General features: G+C 41.1%; 2 protein-coding genes and 1 long non-coding RNA gene across 3 annotated transcripts; 1 reads left to right on the top strand and 2 right to left on the bottom strand.

Moving 5' to 3' along the window:
• Positions 1 to 4612: 4612 nt before the first annotated feature.
• On the bottom strand, positions 4613 to 8586 carry LOC139580341 (cystatin-like). The gene is made up of 3 exons (XM_071408903.1): positions 7685 to 8586; positions 5413 to 5514; positions 4613 to 4925 (listed from the first exon to the last, which is right to left on the bottom strand). Exons 1-3 carry the CDS (start codon positions 7892 to 7894, stop codon positions 4845 to 4847), a joined length of 393 nt encoding a protein of 130 aa, XP_071265004.1. The 5' UTR covers positions 7895 to 8586; the 3' UTR covers positions 4613 to 4844.
• A 99-nt stretch (positions 8587 to 8685) lies between these two features.
• LOC139580344 (uncharacterized) lies at positions 8686 to 10656 on the top strand. Its single transcript, XR_011676021.1, has 2 exons — positions 8686 to 9312; positions 10259 to 10656. It is a non-coding gene; the product is annotated as an uncharacterized lncRNA (long non-coding RNA).
• A 6420-nt stretch (positions 10657 to 17076) lies between these two features.
• Positions 17077 to 20716, bottom strand: LOC139580340 (cystatin-like). Its single transcript, XM_071408902.1, has 3 exons — positions 20149 to 20716; positions 17877 to 17978; positions 17077 to 17389 (listed from the first exon to the last, which is right to left on the bottom strand). The coding sequence occupies exons 1-3, from the start codon at positions 20356 to 20358 to the stop codon at positions 17309 to 17311; spliced, it is 393 nt and encodes a 130-aa protein (XP_071265003.1). The 5' UTR covers positions 20359 to 20716; the 3' UTR covers positions 17077 to 17308.
• Between the last annotated feature and the right edge of the window lie 209 nt (positions 20717 to 20925).

Genomic DNA, 20925 nt, shown 5'->3' with positions numbered 1-20925 from the left:
AGATGACTCTAAATTCTTGAATGATTTGTTTTTAAACCTTTCCACACTTCCAGGTAATTATATTGTTGCAGGGGACTTCAATTTCACTTTAGATCCTGTTAACGATCGCACCTCGGGTTCGAACGACTCCCACACCCAATCTTGGAAAACCATACAGAATTTTATGAAGGATTTAAACTTAGAGATTTGGAGAGAAATGAAACCAGATGATGTGGAATACTCCGGTTAATCTAGCACTCACTAGACCTATTCCCAAATCTATTTTTGTTTTTTTTATCTCAGCAGCATTACGCTCTAAAAATGGAAGATTGCTTTTATGATAGCATTGTCATCTCTGACCATGCTCCAGCATCTCTTATATATTTCGATTCTAATTTAGTAGGTGACCAACCTAAATGGCTCTTCCAACCAAAATAGCTTCAAGATACAAGTTTTACAGAATACATTGGACAGCAAATTGACCTATACTTTTCAATTGATACAACACAGACTTCAGCTTGTACTATAATATCTTATGCTTCACTGAGTCGTGGCTGAACGATGACACTATCAACATAGAGCTGGCTGGTGATACGCTGTACGGGCAGGATAGAATAGAGGTGTCTGGTAAGACATGGGGCGGCGGACAATGTATTTTTGTAAATAACAGCTGGTGCATTATATCTATGGAAGTCTCGAGCTATTGCTCGCCTGAGGTAGAGTTTCTCATGATAACCTGTAGACCACACTACCTACCTAGAGAGTTTCTGTATTTTTCGTAGCTGTTTACATACCACCACAGACTGAGGCTGGCACTAAGACAGCATTGAATGAGCTGTATTCCGCCATAAGCAAACAAGAAAACGCTCACCCAGAGGCGGCACTCCTAGTAGCCGGGGACTTTAATGCAGGGAAACTTAAATCCGTTTGACCAAATTTCTATCAGCATGTTAAAATGTGCAACCAGAGGGGGAAAAAAACTCTGGACCGCCTATACTTCACACACAGAGACACATAGAAAGCTCTCCATCGCTGACCATAATTCTATCCTATTGATTCCTGCTTCAAAGCAAAAATTAAAGCAGGAAGCACCAGTGACTAGATCAATAAAAAAGTGGTCAGATGAAGCAGATGCTAAGCTACAGGACTGTTTTGCTAGCACAGACTGGAATATGTTCCCGGGATTCCTTCGATGGCATTGAGGAGTACAGCACATCAGTCATTGGCTTCATCAATAAGTGCATTGATGACGTCGTCCACACAGTGACCGTACGTACATACCCCAAGCAGAAGCCATGGATTACAGGCAACATCCGCACTGAGCTAAAGGCTAGAACTGCCGCTTTCAAGGAGCGGGACTCTAAACCGGAAGCTTATAAGAAATCCCGCTATGCCCTCCTACGAACTATCAAACAGGCAAAGCGTCAATACAGGACTAAAATCGAATCGTACTACACCGGCTCTGACGCTCGTCGGCTGTGGCAGGGCTTGCAAACCATTACAGACGTGAAGTGAAGTGAAGCACAGCCGAGAGCTGCCCAGTGACACGAGCCCACCAGACGAGCTAAACTACACTACCGTTCAAAGGTTTGTGGTCACTTAGAAATGTCCTTGTTGAGAAAGAAAAGCTAATTTTATGTCCATTAAAATAACATCAAATTGATCAGAAATACAGTATAGACATTGTTAATGTTGTAAATGACTATTGCAGCTAGAAACGGCAGATTTATGGAATATCTACATAGGCGTACAGAGGCCCATTATCAGCAACCATCACTCCTGTTCAAATGGCACGTGTTAGCTAATCCAAGTTAATAATTTTAAAAGGCTAATTGATCATTAGAAAACCCTTTTGCAATTATGTTAGCACAGCTGAAAACTATTGTCCTGATTAAGCAGCAATAAAACTGGCCTTTAGACTAATTGAGTATCTGGAGCATCAGCATTTGTGGGTTCGATTACAGGCTCAAATGGCCAGAAACAAAGAACTTTCTCCTGAAACTCGTCAATCTATTCTTGTTCTGAGAAATTGCCAAGAAACTGAAGAGCTCGTACAACGCTGTGTATTACTCCTTTCACAGAACAGCGCAAACTGGCTCTAACCAGAATAGAAAGAGTGGGAGGCCCCGGCGCACAACTGAGAACGAGGTGTCGTGAAAAATTGCAAGATGATGTTATAATGCTTGTATTACATTGTAATATTTGTTACATTCGACAGAATAGAGTATTGTGTGTGTTCCACTGAGGATGGGCCTCTATGAGATAGCACTGACAGAGGAGATTTACGATGTCTTTGGGTAATGAAGCCTAAAGAGCATTCCAGATAGTAAAGGTAATGTTTTTGTGCTATACCGTACCAGGGTGAGACGGGTTCCAGTTTGGAGTAGGAGGGGGCCAGACACTGGTCTTTACAATGAGAACTGTTGACACAGCAGTAACTGTCTGCTATGTTTTATAGATATCTTTCATACAAATCTTAACCTTTGAACTGTTCCTAAGATCTGTGGTTCGTCATGTAAGTTCAGTGGGGTGTATCTTGGCTATAAAAGATCTTTGTATTTTTCTGTAGTCACTCTCAATGGTTCATTATAGATAGTGAATTGTTGAAAGTCAGGCTAAAGCTTAACGCTTATTAAAGATGTAGTTTAAGTATAGCACAACAGGAAGAAGCATAGCACAATTACAGCAGCCATGAAGGTTTTAAATGATATCATGATAGCCCTTGACAAAAAACAGCACTGTGTCTCACTTTTTATTGATCTCTCTAAGGCTTTTGATACAGTTGATCATGATATACTAAGGCAGAGATTGTTGAGTGTAGGTCTTTCAGGGCATGCAGTTGCATGGTTTGCTAACTATCTGTCTGATAGAACTCAGTGCACTCAATTTGATGGGCTTATGTCTGTTAAATTGTCTGTCCTTAATGGTGTGCCCCAAGGCTCTGTACTTGGTCCTCTCTTATTCACTATTTATATAAATGATTTAGACAAAAATGTCCAAAATGCACAACTTCATTTTTATGCTGATGATACTGTTATTTACTGTTGTCCCTCGTCTCTTACAAAAGCTTTCCAGAACTTGCAAACTGCTTTTTATACTGTTCAACATACCTTGTGTCAATTGAAGCTTATCCTCAATAGTGACAAAACTAAACTAATGGTGTTTTCTAATGCAAGAAATAGACCTCTGAACCTTTCACCTATTACTACCTGTCAGGGCAAGGAGATTGAGGTTGTAACCTCATACATATCTTGGAATTCTAATTGATGACAGCCTCTTTTAAATTGCATATTCAACTTACAAAAAATTGAGGCTGAAATTGGGATTTTATTTTAGGAATAAGGCCTGTTTTTCTTTTGAAGCCAGAAGGAGGCTACATTTATGCCTTTACTAGACTATGGGGATATTTTATATATGAATGCTTCCGCTCAGTGTTCGAGATCAATTGACACCCTTTACCATGGCACTGAGATTTATTTTAAACTGCAAAACCCTTACGCACCACTGCACTTTGTATACCAGGGTTGGCTGGCCTTCTCTAGTCACTCATAGGACTTTATCCTGCTAACTGTTCCAAATGTCCGAACTGAATTTGGTAAAAGGGCTTTTATGTACTCTGCGCCATCGTCTTGGAACACCTTAAAACACTTTTAAACTGGAAGAACTTGTCCCGATTGGTGTTTTTAAATCACTGATGAAGGATTTTGAGGCTGATTCCCTGACCTGTCAATGTTTTTAATTTGCTCTTTTTGATTTTGTTATACTCTTGTGAATTAAATGGTTTTTACTAGATTACTTGTAGTTTTTCCATGTTGTCTGTCTGTAATTTTTGTAATGACTTGGTGCTGCCTATCTTGGCCAGGACGCTCTTGAAAAATAGATTTTAAATCTCAATGAGCCCTTCCTGGTTAAATAAAGGTTAAACAAATTAAATAACGTGTGTAGTTTAACTCTCCTCATTTTCCTCATTAGGTAAAACAGAAAGATAACTCCACAGAGGACAAGTACGTTAGGGTCTAGTTTGAGAAAGACGCCTCACAAGAACTCAACTGGCAGCTTCATTAAATAGTACCCGCAAAACACCAGGCTCAACGTCAACACTGAAGAGGCGACTCCGGGATGTTGGCCTTCTAGGCAGAGTTGCAAAGAAAGCCATCAGACTGGCCAATAAAAAGAAAAGATTAAGATGGGCAAAAGAACACAGAAACTATGTAGAAGGCCAGCATCACAGAGTCAAACTGACAGAGCTGGAGGGGGATCTGCAGAGAAGGATGGGAGAAAAGCCCCGTTAATACTGGTATGCCACGCTTGTCAAGTCATACAAGACTAGAGACTGTAGTGGCTGCTTCAAAGTACTGAGTAAAGGGTCTGAAAACTGAATAGCTATGCAAGTGTCATATCAATTTCATTTTTAATACATATGCAACAGAGTCTAAACCCGTTTCCGCTTTGTCATTATGCTTTGTGTTGGATGCATGAGCCTTTATAAAACGTATGTTGTCCATCATGTCCTGTGAATCATTGGGTGTGACTGACCGAGGGTTATATTTCTCAACCTTGTGCTATTTGTCACAAAACGTGTCCATCTAAGATTTGTTCATCTGGCAACAAGATGGAAGTAAATAACCACATGTAGATGTAACAAACCATTTCTTTATTTAGTTCAACTGTTGCATAGAGTTTACAAACCATTTTAATACTACATTTTCAAAACAGAAGTTATTTTATTAGTGTGGGAATGCATAAAGTTAGAAAATTATTAGTTGGATTCTTGTTTATGATATATTTCAGAGGTTGACCAGCATTAGTAATACATAACACTAGTTATAGGGAAGACTAGACCAAGTCTTCTCTCCTTTAGGTCTTTACGGCTGGCAGTCATTCTTGATCAACTGGATCGTTCCCAGCCAGGGGCGGCTCCACACCTCAAAGGTGCACTGGTAGGTCTGAGGAAACAGGAAGCAACACGAGTTGGCATGATCAAACACCCTTTCAGCAAGCATACCACCTGACAAAAGGTTTGTTGGACATTGCATCTGACTGCCTGAGCTACAAATCACATTGCATCATAAACAATTTATTATTTGTTGAGTAGTCAGGCACAATGTACCCACAATGAATCATGGTTTTGATGCTCTCAAACACTGCCAACAGACATTCATCTCTAGAAAGGTCACCTGAAACTTCCCTTTGCAAAGAAAGCAATTTGTAACAAACTCAATACTGAGCCAATAGTGAAATGGGTAACACGTTACAAGTAGGATTTACTAACGGTTTATAAGTAGTTTATTAGTTACCAATGTGTTCACTGTTTGTAACAGGTTATAAACTAAAAATGGACCATTCTTAAGCTGTACATGTAGGAAGCACTGAGCTGAAGTGCCAGTGTTAACACAAACAGATCTGGGACCAGGCTAGCCTTGTGGTCCTTACCACAGCTGGGGCCGGATGCACAGCGCAGTCCTTCACGCCTCCCTTCCTGCACAGGGTCCTGGCCATCTGCACTGTGAAGATGTACTTCATCCCAGCTACCACCTGTAAGCAGAGGATGGTCAGCATGTCAGACCACAGACATAGAAATCCCCCATCTTGAATGAGGAACCTGTTCTAGTGATTCTATTTCTATGGCTAGAACTGAACTACTAAAAAACAGTGCATATGACTGCATGGTTTAAAAATGAGTCTCCTGCATAATGTCAAGTGAGCATTGTTCACTGAGCCAGAGGGTACATAGGGCAAATGGGCATCTTATAATCACATGAGTCCTAGCGACAATAGGCTCCCATTGTCTCCACTCATCACCAACTATGTAAGGGATCAACGAGGGGCTATGCGTTCTATGGAAAACAATGACCGACGTGGAAGGCGACACTATAGCGGAGTGGAACTGACCTTGACCGGAGTTTATTTTCCAGAGAATGGATAGAACCCTGAGTTGATTATTCCTTTCACATCAAAGCTATAATTTACCACAACAAGTGTGTTCACCATCCAGCGAAGTAGCCAGCAAGTTGACTAGACGGCTACAGTAGTTGCCGTGGTAACCCAACAAACAGACTTTAGCTAACCATCAAACCTAGCTTGCTATTATGAAAACCAAATTCAACAAGACCAATACTGTTTTCAATTTTGCGTTCAAAAGTCGCTCAAAATAAAATTAAACTATAGCAATTTAATTTTATGGTTCAAACATACCCTGCGTTATAGGGAATTATACAAACGGGTGGGTCTAATACTGGATAAACCGCATTCTAGACATTATTTATTCCACAAATTAGCACCAGCTAAAGGTAGGACGTTGACATTTAATCTGTTCCATCTGACTGCGCAATCCACTTTCTCCAATCCCCTTTCTCGTAAACCCAGCCAGGCAGTTTATAAACTTGATCCACTGTAAAAATCTCCCATTTCTTTTAGATCGGCATTTGATTTTCAACAGCTGAAATTTGTATAAACATTGCTGTCTGTCTCCAGCATCCGGAAGAGAGTTTCTCAGCCAGTCGAAATCATGAAGCAGCTGGTGTAAAGAGTGTTGCTTCTGTCCCTCTCCTCACCCCTACCTGGGCTCGAACCAGGGACCCTGTGCACACAACAACTGCCTCCCACAAAGCATCGTTACCTTTCGCTCCACAAAAACCACTTCAAGGTCTCAGAGCAATTAACGACACCGATTGAGTCACTATTAGCGCGCACCTCGCTAACCATTTCACACCGGTTACACTGGCATACTTTTTAATGGATATATAATAGAAACACAGGTCAAATTAAATGCAGCTAGTTCGCTGCCTTCACAGCTTCGATTTGAAGTGATTGTGTTAGCTAGTTCCTCTGAACAACAATGTCCTGACAAGAGAGCACATCACCTATGCCAGGTGAAATCGCACAGCACTATAGCTCATTATTATTTAAGTGTGTATCCAAATTCAATGTAAAGGCAAATCGTTTGCTCTTATTCTGTATTCATTGTTTGACGTGACTAATTTAGCCATAGTTGGCTAGCAAGCAAGCAGGGGATAAGAACGTTACCAACTAGTATTGCAATGGAACATTTTGAACGAAAGACCAGCCGGCTTGGGCAGCAACCTTAGACTTGTCGGGACTACATCTTGTGAAATAGTATGAATAATCAAAATAAGTTATGAAAATATGTCAATCAATATTTGAATATGTTAGTAACCCGTTGTATACAAGAGAACGTCCTCTAAGCCGGTGTTAAGGATATATTGGCACGGTTTCCCGGTCCTCGACTTCCTCTCGGGTCTAACACCTGTGCCAATATCCAAACACAGCTTTCTCGGGCAAAATGTAAAATTCCTGTCAGGTGTGATCTAGGCGTGAAGTTAGTTAGCTTGCTTCTTCCAGACACTAATGAGAGAACATCTGATCATTCCACTTGCACAGGTTGAGCTGGTTAGGCTGTTATCTGGAGCGTTGGTGACCAACTGTGCTGCTGGCAACAATTTAATTACGTTTTTGGCCGACGTTAACTGACACCGGTCAATGTCGACATATGATTTTACGAATTCACATCATTAGTTATTCTGCCTCTGGCACACATACGAGATTGTCCTGAAATCAGAGTAGATAGCCAGAGTGAATTTAGGTATTGAACAGCGGAATGAAAAACAAGAAAACTACGCTACACAACGAACGATCAACATTGACGTCATTCAACTAATGAAAGGGTCTATAAAAAGGGACTGACCTGTTCCTGAGCCTTGACAACTTTAGCCACCTGCCAAACATACATGTCGTTTGTTCTCTTGTTGTTTTCGGCCACCGCGAACTGCAGCGCGTCTCTGGTAGCGGGGTCGTTCATATCTGCGTCCACGACGCCCCCCGGTATCCCATCGGCGCTCGTCACGATGACTGCCACCGCGAGCAAAGGAACGACGATCTTCCAATTCATGAGCATTTTTCCCGTCTGATCTCGGTCTGTATTGCAACTCCGATCGTATCTAGTAACGTTACACCACAACAAATCCTCGCCTCCGACGACTTTTATATAAACGTGGTGACGTCACTTCTGCTTGATGAGGGGTGGGGCTTAATTATTAGTGGAATCAATATCAAATCAAATTTACTTATATAGCCTTTCGTACATCAGCTGATATCTCAAAGTGCTGTACAGAAACCCAGCCTAAAACCCCAAACAGCAAGCAATACAGGTGTAGAAGCAATATCAACACAAAAGCGACCGCCTCTATCACACCGACAATGAACTTTGCGCAATTTGTGCAAAATGGGACGCATGCGTGCAACAGTTAAACGTCCACCTTCTGTTACTACTTCTGTCAAGCCATTTAACACCTACAATTCGTTGCAAAAGTTCGATAAATCCAACGTGTGCACCACAGAACGAATTGCCTCTGCAACCCAATGCTGCACTGCAAACGCATTGGAAATGAATGTAGCTAACTAGAGTTGGCCGTTTTGCAGAGCGGCTTACCCCGTTGATTTGCTTGGTTGTAGGCTAAGCTAAATAATTCATTATGGAAAAATATTATGAAACGTAATGAGAACCTGCACACCAATGGCTGTCAAAACTCTAAATCTCTGTAAGTGACACTAAACTAAATAGGACTAGGCTTTATTGGCTTTAGGGATGATTGGCTATTTATACAGTCTAGCATTAGGCCTACTGTTAGACGTTCCCAGTGGGGGGGTCAAACTCATTCCACTGAGGGCGGAGTGTCTGCCGCTTTTATTTCTTTCGATTAAGATCTAGACAACCAGGTGAGGGTAGTTCCTTACTAATTAGTGACCTTAATTCATCAATCAAGAACAAGGTTAGAGCGAAGACACTCTGCCCTCCTTGGAATGAGTTTTACATGGGGCTACGCTATATTCGTGATTTGACTTCTGTGCTTGTTATTTAGCCTATGGTGACTGGCCTCAAGTTATTGATGATACAAACCTGAGAAATGAAATTAGAATTAAGAATTGTATTTTCTTATCATCCTGGTCATAATGTCAATAGTCTAGTGAAATGGTGCTTTCAAGACAACTGGCAACTCGGGGGGAAAAACGAGGTCAAATCATGACGTCAGTGGTCTGATTTTCAAATCGGAAAGTCTGAGTTTGAGAAAGGTGCGCTGCGCAGTGTCCCAACTTCGAATTCCAAGTTGGATTACCGTTCAAAAAGATTTTCCCAGCCAGAGCTCATTTTTCCCGAGTTTCCAGTTGACCTGAAAGCACTGAAGTCGGAGATTTCCGAGTTCAGCTGATTTGAATGCCGCAAACGTCCAGACTTCGGTCAATGACGCACAGACAGGAGCGCACATTGGAACTTCATTACTCTTGAGTAACCATGCAGACAATTGAAGTTCTGAAGTGAGTAGTTTATGTGGATAAATAGGGCGTATTTAATCAAACCATTGCATAAAAGTATATTCATAGCCTATAGTTGTGGTTAAGACTAAAGAGGTCAATGGAACGCAGCCAGTCGGGAGAGAAGAAGGACTGCGGTTTGGCGGCGCACGTTCAACAAACAAAGTGGATATTCGTCAAATCGTGATCGATGTATTGTAACAGGCCCAAACTTTGGTTACCAATGTTCGATTTGGATATATTTGGCTGTTTTCGATGCGTAACGTTTAGAAATCGTCCCTTTTCAGGTTTAGAAAAAGTGACCGCAAAATGCTAACTCCCATTTGTATAAACTGGTAGCATAGCTAGGATAGAGAAATCTGGGTCTGGAGGCGTGTCGTTTTTAAAGGTGCACATGCAGAAATCGCTTCGCTATTTTCTGGTTGCAAAACTTCTAATAGTTCGCCTAATGTCAGTTTTATTTGACTACAAGCAAGTATGGAACGATGATAGTCTACACTTTTAAAACAGTTGTGAAATATATTTTCCATTACCACATATAGTAATATCAGCTGCTTGAACCTTGTGTACAAAACACCAAGTAAAAAGATGCATAGAAATGTCGCACATAGAACATATCTACTGCTTCTTAGACTTGCTTTCATTGAGAATGACAGATGTTGGGTTGTCCAAAAAGTGATGTTTTGCAGCTTTAACTGTGATTGGTGATGACGACACGAAAATATATTAGGGTTGACATCCATACAAACATTTTATTCAGATGTTTACCTCTGAAATACCTAAAAGTAGGTTTGGGAGGTTGAATGAAATAGTTAAATTCCCATGTGCCAAAATAAAAAAACAAGTTCAATGTGTTTACTTTACTCGCATAGAAAGGTTGAATGGAAACCTGGTTTGTGATGCTAACATGTTTTTTAATTTCCGGGTTGTTTGTGTGTTGGTATTCCAGACAGGCCCTCTCCAGCCTGGATCCTACCCAGCAGCAGCAGCTCTTGGTGGCCGGGTCTGCGGTGGCCGTGGGCGGGCTGCTGACCTGTTATTACTGGGTGTATCAAGGGACGAAGGCCAAGCGCATTCCAATAGGGGATGGGTGGTGGGGGGCAGGAGAGAAGCCTCAGTCAGAGGATGAGAAGGTTTTCCCCTTTCAGGTCCAAACTTCTGATGAAGAGATACAGGTAGGATAATAAGGGGGTGAAACTTTATATCAAGTTCATAATTGCTGCAAGTCTTACTGTCAGTTTCCACTGGGCACAAACTGGTTCAGTCCATTTTGTTTTAACTTAATTTTCCAACATATTGTGACATGGAATCGACATGTAAAATAAATTCAGATTTGAAAGAAGTAAACTGTTGTTTTGAGGGTGAAATTTCAACCACAGGATTATGTCATCATGGTGACCAAATTTCAACAGGCAATTGTATAACATATATTTAATTAATTCGTATATTTAAAACAATGTCAGATCATCAACATTTCTATCCACTGTCGGGGGAAAAAACCTGTAAGGACAAAAACAATAGTCTGGGCAGCACCTCCTGTTGGAGAATTGATGTATCTACAGCTACCCTTTGGTGTCCCATCCAGGGTATTAACCAAGCCCAGACATTATATTTGACACAGACTATTACAAATGTGCTATCGCGAGATGGATTGTTGTGAGATCTCCCAGTTAAAAACGAAATAGATTCACTGTCGCTATTAAAGTCATTCCAAAGGGAAGGTTTAACAGAGCAAATGGAACAGGACCGTACTTTATCTCTCATACATCATCAATGAGACTATTTAGACCGGTATAGCATTAGTAAAATCATCAACAGCTATTGTTTCAATTCAACACAGAATTTAATTAAACATAGACAATAAAATTGGCAAAGTGTTTCAAGTTGATGTAAAATTTAGTGATATTGTTTGTTTGTCAACGCAATGTATCTTCTGCTTGTATAGTTTGATCTGTGCCAATGACAGGAGGGATAGTGACCAATAGCAGGATAAATAGAAACTAATATATACATGTAAACAGGATGAATAGTGATCAGTAGCAGGATCAATGGATACTGATAGTAATATATACATGTAAACAGGAGGGATAGGGACCAGTAGCAGGATCAATAGATGGTAGTGGCAATCAATAATCAACAGCCATTTCAGACTAATACATTTAATCAATGATACATTTAGCAGCAGTGTAAATTGACTGAGCGGGTGGACTCCTGTGGATGGACATAGAGTCCGTGTGGATAGTCTGTGGGGGAGGGAGAACCGTATCTGTTAGCCATTTGATAGTGTCATGGCCAGGCGATAGAAGTTGTTTTGTAGTCTGTTTGACTGGGCCTTGATGCAACAGTACCCCCTGCTGGACAGGGAGCATGGAGAACAGTGATCCTCAACTGCAATCTTGGTCATTTGGTTCTGCTATCACATAAAGCACAGTGATAATACATTAATCTGTGGTAGGCCGAATTTTTTTTTGGGGGGGGGGGGTGGTTTGTCCTCGAGGTTTCGCCTGCCATATCAGTTCTGTTATACTCACAGACATTATTTTAACAGTTTTAGAAACGAGAGTGTTTTCTATCCAAATCTTCCAATTATACCCATATCCTAGCCCCTGGGCCTGAGTAACAGGCAGTTTACTTTGGTTACGCTTTTCATTCGGACGTCAAAATACTGCCCCCTATCCCAAACAAGTTTTAAAGCGTCCTTTGTGTTTTTGTTTATGGTGGGAACGGAGGACTGTTGGTATATTAGGCTGATCCAATGTGCTCTTATGGGGCAAAGTTTTAGGTCAAGTGTCTCTGTTAAATTCGATGACTCATAGTGTTAAGGTTAAATTTACATCCTGGAACTGTAGGGGATTAAATAAAAACACCAAAATAAAACGGGTAATAAGTAGATTAAAACAACTTCAGGCGAAGATCATATTTTTTGCAAGAATCACATCTATTATCTGGCGACGTTCCTAAGATACGCAAGAGGTGGCCTGGGCAGATCGTTGCAGCCTCACGTAGCTCCCATGCAAGGGGAGTTATTATTCTTATCCCTAAGTCCATATCAGATATTGCAAACAATTTGTGATCCCACCGGCAGATATATTATTATATGGGGTACCTTGCTGTCTGAGCAGTTGGATTTAATTAATGTGTATGGTCCCAACAAAGATGACTCTAAATTCTTGAATGATTTGTTTTTAAACCTTTCCACACTTCCAGGTAATTATATTGTTGCAGGGGACTTCAATTTCACTTTAGATCCTGTTAACGATCGCACCTCGGGTTCGAACGACTCCCACACCCAATCTTGGAAAACCATACAGAATTTTATGAAGGATTTAAACTTAGAGATTTGGAGAGAAATGAAACCAGATGATGTGGAATACTCCGGTTAATCTAGCACTCACTAGACCTATTCCCAAATCTATTTTTGTTTTTTTTATCTCAGCAGCATTACGCTCTAAAAATGGAAGATTGCTTTTATGATAGCATTGTCATCTCTGACCATGCTCCAGCATCTCTTATATATTTCGATTCTAATTTAGTAGGTGACCAACCTAAATGGCTCTTCCAACCAAAATAGCTTCAAGATACAAGTTTTACAGAATACATTGGACAGCAAATTGACCTATACTTTTCAATTGATACAACACAGACTTCAGCTTGTACTATAATATCTTATGCTTCACTGAGTCGTGGCTGAACGATGACACTATCAACATAGAGCTGGCTGGTGATACGCTGTACGGGCAGGATAGAATAGAGGTGTCTGGTAAGACATGGGGCGGCGGACAATGTATTTTTGTAAATAACAGCTGGTGCATTATATCTATGGAAGTCTCGAGCTATTGCTCGCCTGAGGTAGAGTTTCTCATGATAACCTGTAGACCACACTACCTACCTAGAGAGTTTCTGTATTTTTCGTAGCTGTTTACATACCACCACAGACTGAGGCTGGCACTAAGACAGCATTGAATGAGCTGTATTCCGCCATAAGCAAACAAGAAAACGCTCACCCAGAGGCGGCACTCCTAGTAGCCGGGGACTTTAATGCAGGGAAACTTAAATCCGTTTGACCAAATTTCTATCAGCATGTTAAAATGTGCAACCAGAGGGGGAAAAAAACTCTGGACCGCCTATACTTCACACACAGAGACACATAGAAAGCTCTCCATCGCTGACCATAATTCTATCCTATTGATTCCTGCTTCAAAGCAAAAATTAAAGCAGGAAGCACCAGTGACTAGATCAATAAAAAAGTGGTCAGATGAAGCAGATGCTAAGCTACAGGACTGTTTTGCTAGCATAGACTGGAATATGTTCCCGGGATTCCTTCGATGGCATTGAGGAGTACAGCACATCAGTCATTGGCTTCATCAATAAGTGCATTGATGACGTCGTCCACACAGTGACCGTACGTACATACCCCAAGCAGAAGCCATGGATTACAGGCAACATCCGCACTGAGCTAAAGGCTAGAACTGCCGCTTTCAAGGAGCGGGACTCTAAACCGGAAGCTTATAAGAAATCCCGCTATGCCCTCCTACGAACTATCAAACAGGCAAAGCGTCAATACAGGACTAAAATCGAATCGTACTACACCGGCTCTGACGCTCGTCGGCTGTGGCAGGGCTTGCAAACCATTACAGACGTGAAGTGAAGTGAAGCACAGCCGAGAGCTGCCCAGTGACACGAGCCCACCAGACGAGCTAAACTACACTACCGTTCAAAGGTTTGTGGTCACTTAGAAATGTCCTTGTTGAGAAAGAAAAGCTAATTTTATGTCCATTAAAATAACATCAAATTGATCAGAAATACAGTATAGACATTGTTAATGTTGTAAATGACTATTGCAGCTAGAAACGGCAGATTTATGGAATATCTACATAGGCGTACAGAGGCCCATTATCAGCAACCATCACTCCTGTTCAAATGGCACGTGTTAGCTAATCCAAGTTAATAATTTTAAAAGGCTAATTGATCATTAGAAAACCCTTTTGCAATTATGTTAGCACAGCTGAAAACTATTGTCCTGATTAAGCAGCAATAAAACTGGCCTTTAGACTAATTGAGTATCTGGAGCATCAGCATTTGTGGGTTCGATTACAGGCTCAAATGGCCAGAAACAAAGAACTTTCTCCTGAAACTCGTCAATCTATTCTTGTTCTGAGAAATTGCCAAGAAACTGAAGAGCTCGTACAACGCTGTGTATTACTCCTTTCACAGAACAGCGCAAACTGGCTCTAACCAGAATAGAAAGAGTGGGAGGCCCCGGCGCACAACTGAGAACGAGGTGTCGTGGAAAATTGCAAGATGATGTTATAATGCTTGTATTACATTGTAATATTTGTTACATTCGACAGAATAGAGTATTGTGTGTGTTCCACTGAGGATGGGCCTCTATGAGATAGCACTGACAGAGGAGATTTACGATGTCTTTGGGTAATGAAGCCTAAAGAGCATTCCAGATAGTAAAGGTAATGTTTTTGTGCTATACCGTACCAGGGTGAGACGGGTTCCAGTTTGGAGTAGGAGGGGGCCAGACACTGGTCTTTACAATGAGAACTGTTGACACAGCAGTAACTGTCTGCTATGTTTTATAGATATCTTTCATACAAATCTTAACCTTTGAACTGTTCCTAAGATCTGTGGTTCGTCATGTAAGTTCAGTGGGGTGTATCTTGGCTATAAAAGATCTTTGTATTTTTCTGTAGTCACTCTCAATGGTTCATTATAGATAGTGAATTGTTGAAAGTCAGGCTAAAGCTTAACGCTTATTAAAGATGTAGTTTAAGTATAGCACAACAGGAAGAAGCATAGCACAATTACAGCAGCCATGAAGGTTTTAAATGATATCATGATAGCCCTTGACAAAAAACAGCACTGTGTCTCACTTTTTATTGATCTCTCTAAGGCTTTTGATACAGTTGATCATGATATACTAAGGCAGAGATTGTTGAGTGTAGGTCTTTCAGGGCATGCAGTTGCATGGTTTGCTAACTATCTGTCTGATAGAACTCAGTGCACTCAATTTGATGGGCTTATGTCTGTTAAATTGTCTGTCCTTAATGGTGTGCCCCAAGGCTCTGTACTTGGTCCTCTCTTATTCACTATTTATATAAATGATTTAGACAAAAATGTCCAAAATGCACAACTTCATTTTTATGCTGATGATACTGTTATTTACTGTTGTCCCTCGTCTCTTACAAAAGCTTTCCAGAACTTGCAAACTGCTTTTTATACTGTTCAACATACCTTGTGTCAATTGAAGCTTATCCTCAATAGTGACAAAACTAAACTAATGGTGTTTTCTAATGCAAGAAATAGACCTCTGAACCTTTCACCTATTACTACCTGTCAGGGCAAGGAGATTGAGGTTGTAACCTCATACATATCTTGGAATTCTAATTGATGACAGCCTCTTTTAAATTGCATATTCAACTTACAAAAAATTGAGGCTGAAATTGGGATTTTATTTTAGGAATAAGGCCTGTTTTTCTTTTGAAGCCAGAAGGAGGCTACATTTATGCCTTTACTAGACTATGGGGATATTTTATATATGAATGCTTCCGCTCAGTGTTCAAGATCAATTGACACCCTTTACCATGGCACTGAGATTTATTTTAAACTGCAAAACCCTTACGCACCACTGCACTTTGTATACCAGGGTTGGCTGGCCTTCTCTAGTCACTCATAGGGACTTTATCCTGCTAACTGTTCCAAATGTCCGAACTGAATTTGGTAAAAGGGCTTTTATGTACTCTGCGCCATCGTCTTGGAACACCTTAAAACACTTTTAAACTGGAAGAACTTGTCCCGATTGGTGTTTTTAAATCACTGATGAAGGATTTTGAGGCTGATTCCCTGACCTGTCAATGTTTTTAATTTGCTCTTTTTGATTTTGTTATACTCTTGTGAATTAAATGGTTTTTACTAGATTACTTGTAGTTTTTCCATGTTGTCTGTCTGTAATTTTTGTAATGACTTGGTGCTGCCTATCTTGGCCAGGACGCTCTTGAAAAATAGATTTTAAATCTCAATGAGCCCTTCCTGGTTAAATAAAGGTTAAACAAATTAAATAACGTGTGTAGTTTAACTCTCCTCATTTTCCTCATTAGGTAAAACAGAAAGATAACTCCACAGAGGACAAGTACGTTAGGGTCTAGTTTGAGAAAGACGCCTCACAAGAACTCAACTGGCAGCTTCATTAAATAGTACCCGCAAAACACCAGGCTCAACGTCAACACTGAAGAGGCGACTCCGGGATGTTGGCCTTCTAGGCAGAGTTGCAAAGAAAGCCATCAGACTGGCCAATAAAAAGAAAAGATTAAGATGGGCAAAAGAACACAGAAACTATGTAGAAGGCCAGCATCACAGAGTCAAACTGACAGAGCTGGAGGGGGATCTGCAGAGAAGGATGGGAGAAAAGCCCCGTTAATACTGGTATGCCACGCTTGTCAAGTCATACAAGACTAGAGACTGTAGTGGCTGCTTCAAAGTACTGAGTAAAGGGTCTGAAAACTGAATAGCTATGCAAGTGTCATATCAATTTCATTTTTAATACATATGCAACAGAGTCTAAACCCGTTTCCGCTTTGTCATTATGCTTTGTGTTGGATGCATGAGCCTTTATAAAACGTATGTTGTCCATCATGTCCTGTGAATCATTGGGTGTGACTGACCGAGGGTTATATTTCTCAACCTTGTGCTATTTGTCACAAAACGTGTCCATCTAAGATTTGTTCATCTGGCAACAAGATGGAAGTAAATAACCACATGTAGATGTAACAAACCATTTCTTTATTTAGTTCAACTGTTGCATAGAGTTTACAAACCATTTTAATACTACATTTTCAAAACAGAAGTTATTTTATTAGTGTGGGAATGCATAAAGTTAGAAAATTATTAGTTGGATTCTTGTTTATGATATATTTCAGAGGTTGACCAGCATTAGTAATACATAACACTAGTTATAGGGAAGACTAGACCAAGTCTTCTCTCCTTTAGGTCTTTACGGCTGGCAGTCATTCTTGATCAACTGGATCGTTCCCAGCCAGGGGCGGCTCCACACCTCAAAGGTGCACTGGTAGGTCTGAGGAAACAGGAAGCAACACGAGTTGGCATGATCAAACACCCTTTCAGCAAGCATACCACCTGACAAAAGGTTTGTTGGACATTGCATCTGACTGCCTGAGCTACAAATCACATTGCATCATAAACAATTTATTATTTGTTGAGTAGTCAGGCACAATGTACCCACAATGAATCATGGTTTTGATGCTCTCAAACACTGCCAACAGACATTCATCTCTAGAAAGGTCACCTGAAACTTCCCTTTGCAAAGAAAGCAATTTGTAACAAACTCAATACTGAGCCAATAGTGAAATGGGTAACACGTTACAAGTAGGATTTACTAACGGTTTATAAGTAGTTTATTAGTTACCAATGTGTTCACTGTTTGTAACAGGTTATAAACTAAAAATGGACCATTCTTAAGCTGTACATGTAGGAAGCACTGAGCTGAAGTGCCAGTGTTAACACAAACAGATCTGGGACCAGGCTAGCCTTGTGGTCCTTACCACAGCTGGGGCCGGATGCACAGCGCAGTCCTTCACGCCTCCCTTCCTGCACAGGGTCCTGGCCATCTGCACTGTGAAGATGTACTTCATCCCAGCTACCACCTGTAAGCAGAGGATGGTCAGCATGTCAGACCACAGACATAGAAATCCCCCATCTTGAATGAGGAACCTGTTCTAGTGATTCTATTTCTATGGCTAGAACTGAACTACTAAAAAACAGTGCATATGACTGCATGGTTTAAAAATGAGTCTCCTGCATAATGTCAAGTGAGCATTGTTCACTGAGCCAGAGGGTACATAGGGCAAATGGGCATCTTATAATCACATGAGTCCTAGCGACAATAGGCTCCCATTGTCTCCACTCATCACCAACTATGTAAGGGATCAACGAGGGGCTATGCGTTCTATGGAAAACAATGACCGACGTGGAAGGCGACACTATAGCGGAGTGGAACTGACCTTGACCGGAGTTTATTTTCCAGAGAATGGATAGAACCCTGAGTTGATTATTCCTTTCACATCAAAGCTATAATTTACCACAACAAGTGTGTTCACCATCCAGCGAAGTAGCCAGCAAGTTGACTAGACGGCTACAGTAGTTGCCGTGGTAACCCAACAAACAGACTTTAGCTAACCATCAAACCTAGCTTGCTATTATGAAAACCAAATTCAACAAGACCAATACTGTTTTCAATTTTGCGTTCAAAAGTCGCTCAAAATAAAATTAAACTATAGCAATTTAATTTTATGGTTCAAACATACCCTGCGTTATAGGGAATTATACAAACGGGTGGGTCTAATACTGGATAAACCGCATTCTAGACATTATTTATTCCACAAATTAGCACCAGCTAAAGGTAGGACGTTGACATTTAATCTGTTCCATCTGACTGCGCAATCCACTTTCTCCAATCCCCTTTCTCGTAAACCCAGCCAGGCAGTTTATAAACTTGATCCACTGTAAAAATCTCCCATTTCTTTTAGATCGGCATTTGATTTTCAACAGCTGAAATTTGTATAAACATTGCTGTCTGTCTCCAGCATCCGGAAGAGAGTTTCTCAGCCAGTCGAAATCATGAAGCAGCTGGTGTAAAGAGTGTTGCTTCTGTCCCTCTCCTCACCCCTACCTGGGCTCGAACCAGGGACCCTGTGCACACAACAACTGCCTCCCACAAAGCATCGTTACCTTTCGCTCCACAAAAACCACTTCAAGGTCTCAGAGCAATTAACGACACCGATTGAGTCACTATTAGCGCGCACCTCGCTAACCATTTCACACCGGTTACACTGGCATACTTTTTAATGGATATATAATAGAAACACAGGTCAAATTAAATGCAGCTAGTTCGCTGCCTTCACAGCTTCGATTTGAAGTGATTGTGTTAGCTAGTTCCTCTGAACAACAATGTCCTGACAAGAGAGCACATCACCTATGCCAGGTGAAATCGCACAGCACTATAGCTCATTATTATTTAAGTGTGTATCCAAATTCAATGTAAAGGCAAATCGTTTGCTCTTATTCTGTATTCATTGTTTGACGTGACTAATTTAGCCATAGTTGGCTAGCAAGCAAGCAGGGGATAAGAACGTTACCAACTAGTATTGCAATGGAACATTTTGAACGAAAGACCAGCCGGCTTGGGCAGCAACCTTAGACTTGTCGGGACTACATCTTGTGAAATAGTATGAATAATCAAAATAAGTTATGAAAATATGTCAATCAATATTTGAATATGTTAGTAACCCGTTGTATACAAGAGAACGTCCTCTAAGCCGGTGTTAAGGATATATTGGCACGGTTTCCCGGTCCTCGACTTCCTCTCGGGTCTAACACCTGTGCCAATATCCAAACACAGCTTTCTCGGGCAAAATGTAAAATTCCTGTCAGGTGTGATCTAGGCGTGAAGTTAGTTAGCTTGCTTCTTCCAGACACTAATGAGAGAACATCTGATCATTCCACTTGCACAGGTTGAGCTGGTTAGGCTGTTATCTGGAGCGTTGGTGACCAACTGTGCTGCTGGCAACAATTTAATTACGTTTTTGGCCGACGTTAACTGACACCGGTCAATTTCGACATATGATTTTACGAATTCACATCATTAGTTATTCTGCCTCTGGCACACATACGAGATTGTCCTGAAATCAGAGTAGATAGCCAGAGTGAATTTAGGTATTGAACAGCGGAATGAAAAACAAGAAAACTACGCTACACAACGAACGATCAACATTGACGTCATTCAACTAATGAAAGGGTCTATAAAAAGGGACTGACCTGTTCCTGAGCCTTGACAACTTTAGCCACCTGCCAAACATACATGTCGTTTGTTCTCTTGTTGTTTTCGGCCACCGCGAACTGCAGCGCGTCTCTGGTAGCGGGGTCGTTCATATCTGCGTCCACGACGCCCCCCGGTATCCCATCGGCGCTCGTCACGATGAATGCCACCGCGAGCAAAGGAACGACGATCTTCCAATTCATGAGCATTTTTCCCGTCTGATCTCGGTCTGTATTGCAACTCCGATCGTATCTAGTAACGTTACACCACAACAAATCCTCGCCTCCGACGACTTTTATATAAACGTGGTGACGTCACTTCTGCTTGATGAGGGGTGGGGCTTAATTATTAGTGGAATCAATATCAAATCAAATTTACTTATATAGCCTTTCGTACATCAGCTGATATCTCAAAGTGCTGTACAGAAACCCAGCCTAAAACCCCAAACAGCAAGCAATGCAGGTGTAGAAGCAATATCAACACAAAAGCGACCGCCTCTATCACACCGACAATGAACTTTGCGCAATTTGTGCAAAATGGGACGCATGCGTGCAACAGTTAAACGTCCACCTTCTGTTACTACTTCTGTCAAGCCATTTAACACCTACAATTCGTTGCAAAAGTTCGATAAATCCAACGTGTGCACCACAGAACGAATTGCCTCTGCAACCCAATGCTGCACTGCAAACGCATTGGAAATGAATGTAGCTAACTAGAGTTGGCCGTTTTGCAGAGCGGCTTACCCCGTTGATTTGCTTGGTTGTAGGCTAAGCTAA

Source organism: Salvelinus alpinus, chromosome 7 (assembly GCF_045679555.1).
Source record: "Salvelinus alpinus chromosome 7, SLU_Salpinus.1, whole genome shotgun sequence".
In the NCBI taxonomy this organism is placed as follows: Eukaryota; Metazoa; Chordata; class Actinopteri; order Salmoniformes; family Salmonidae; genus Salvelinus; species Salvelinus alpinus.
Note: the sequence above shows the minus strand (reverse complement) of the source record. Positions and strands in the feature narration are given on the sequence as shown.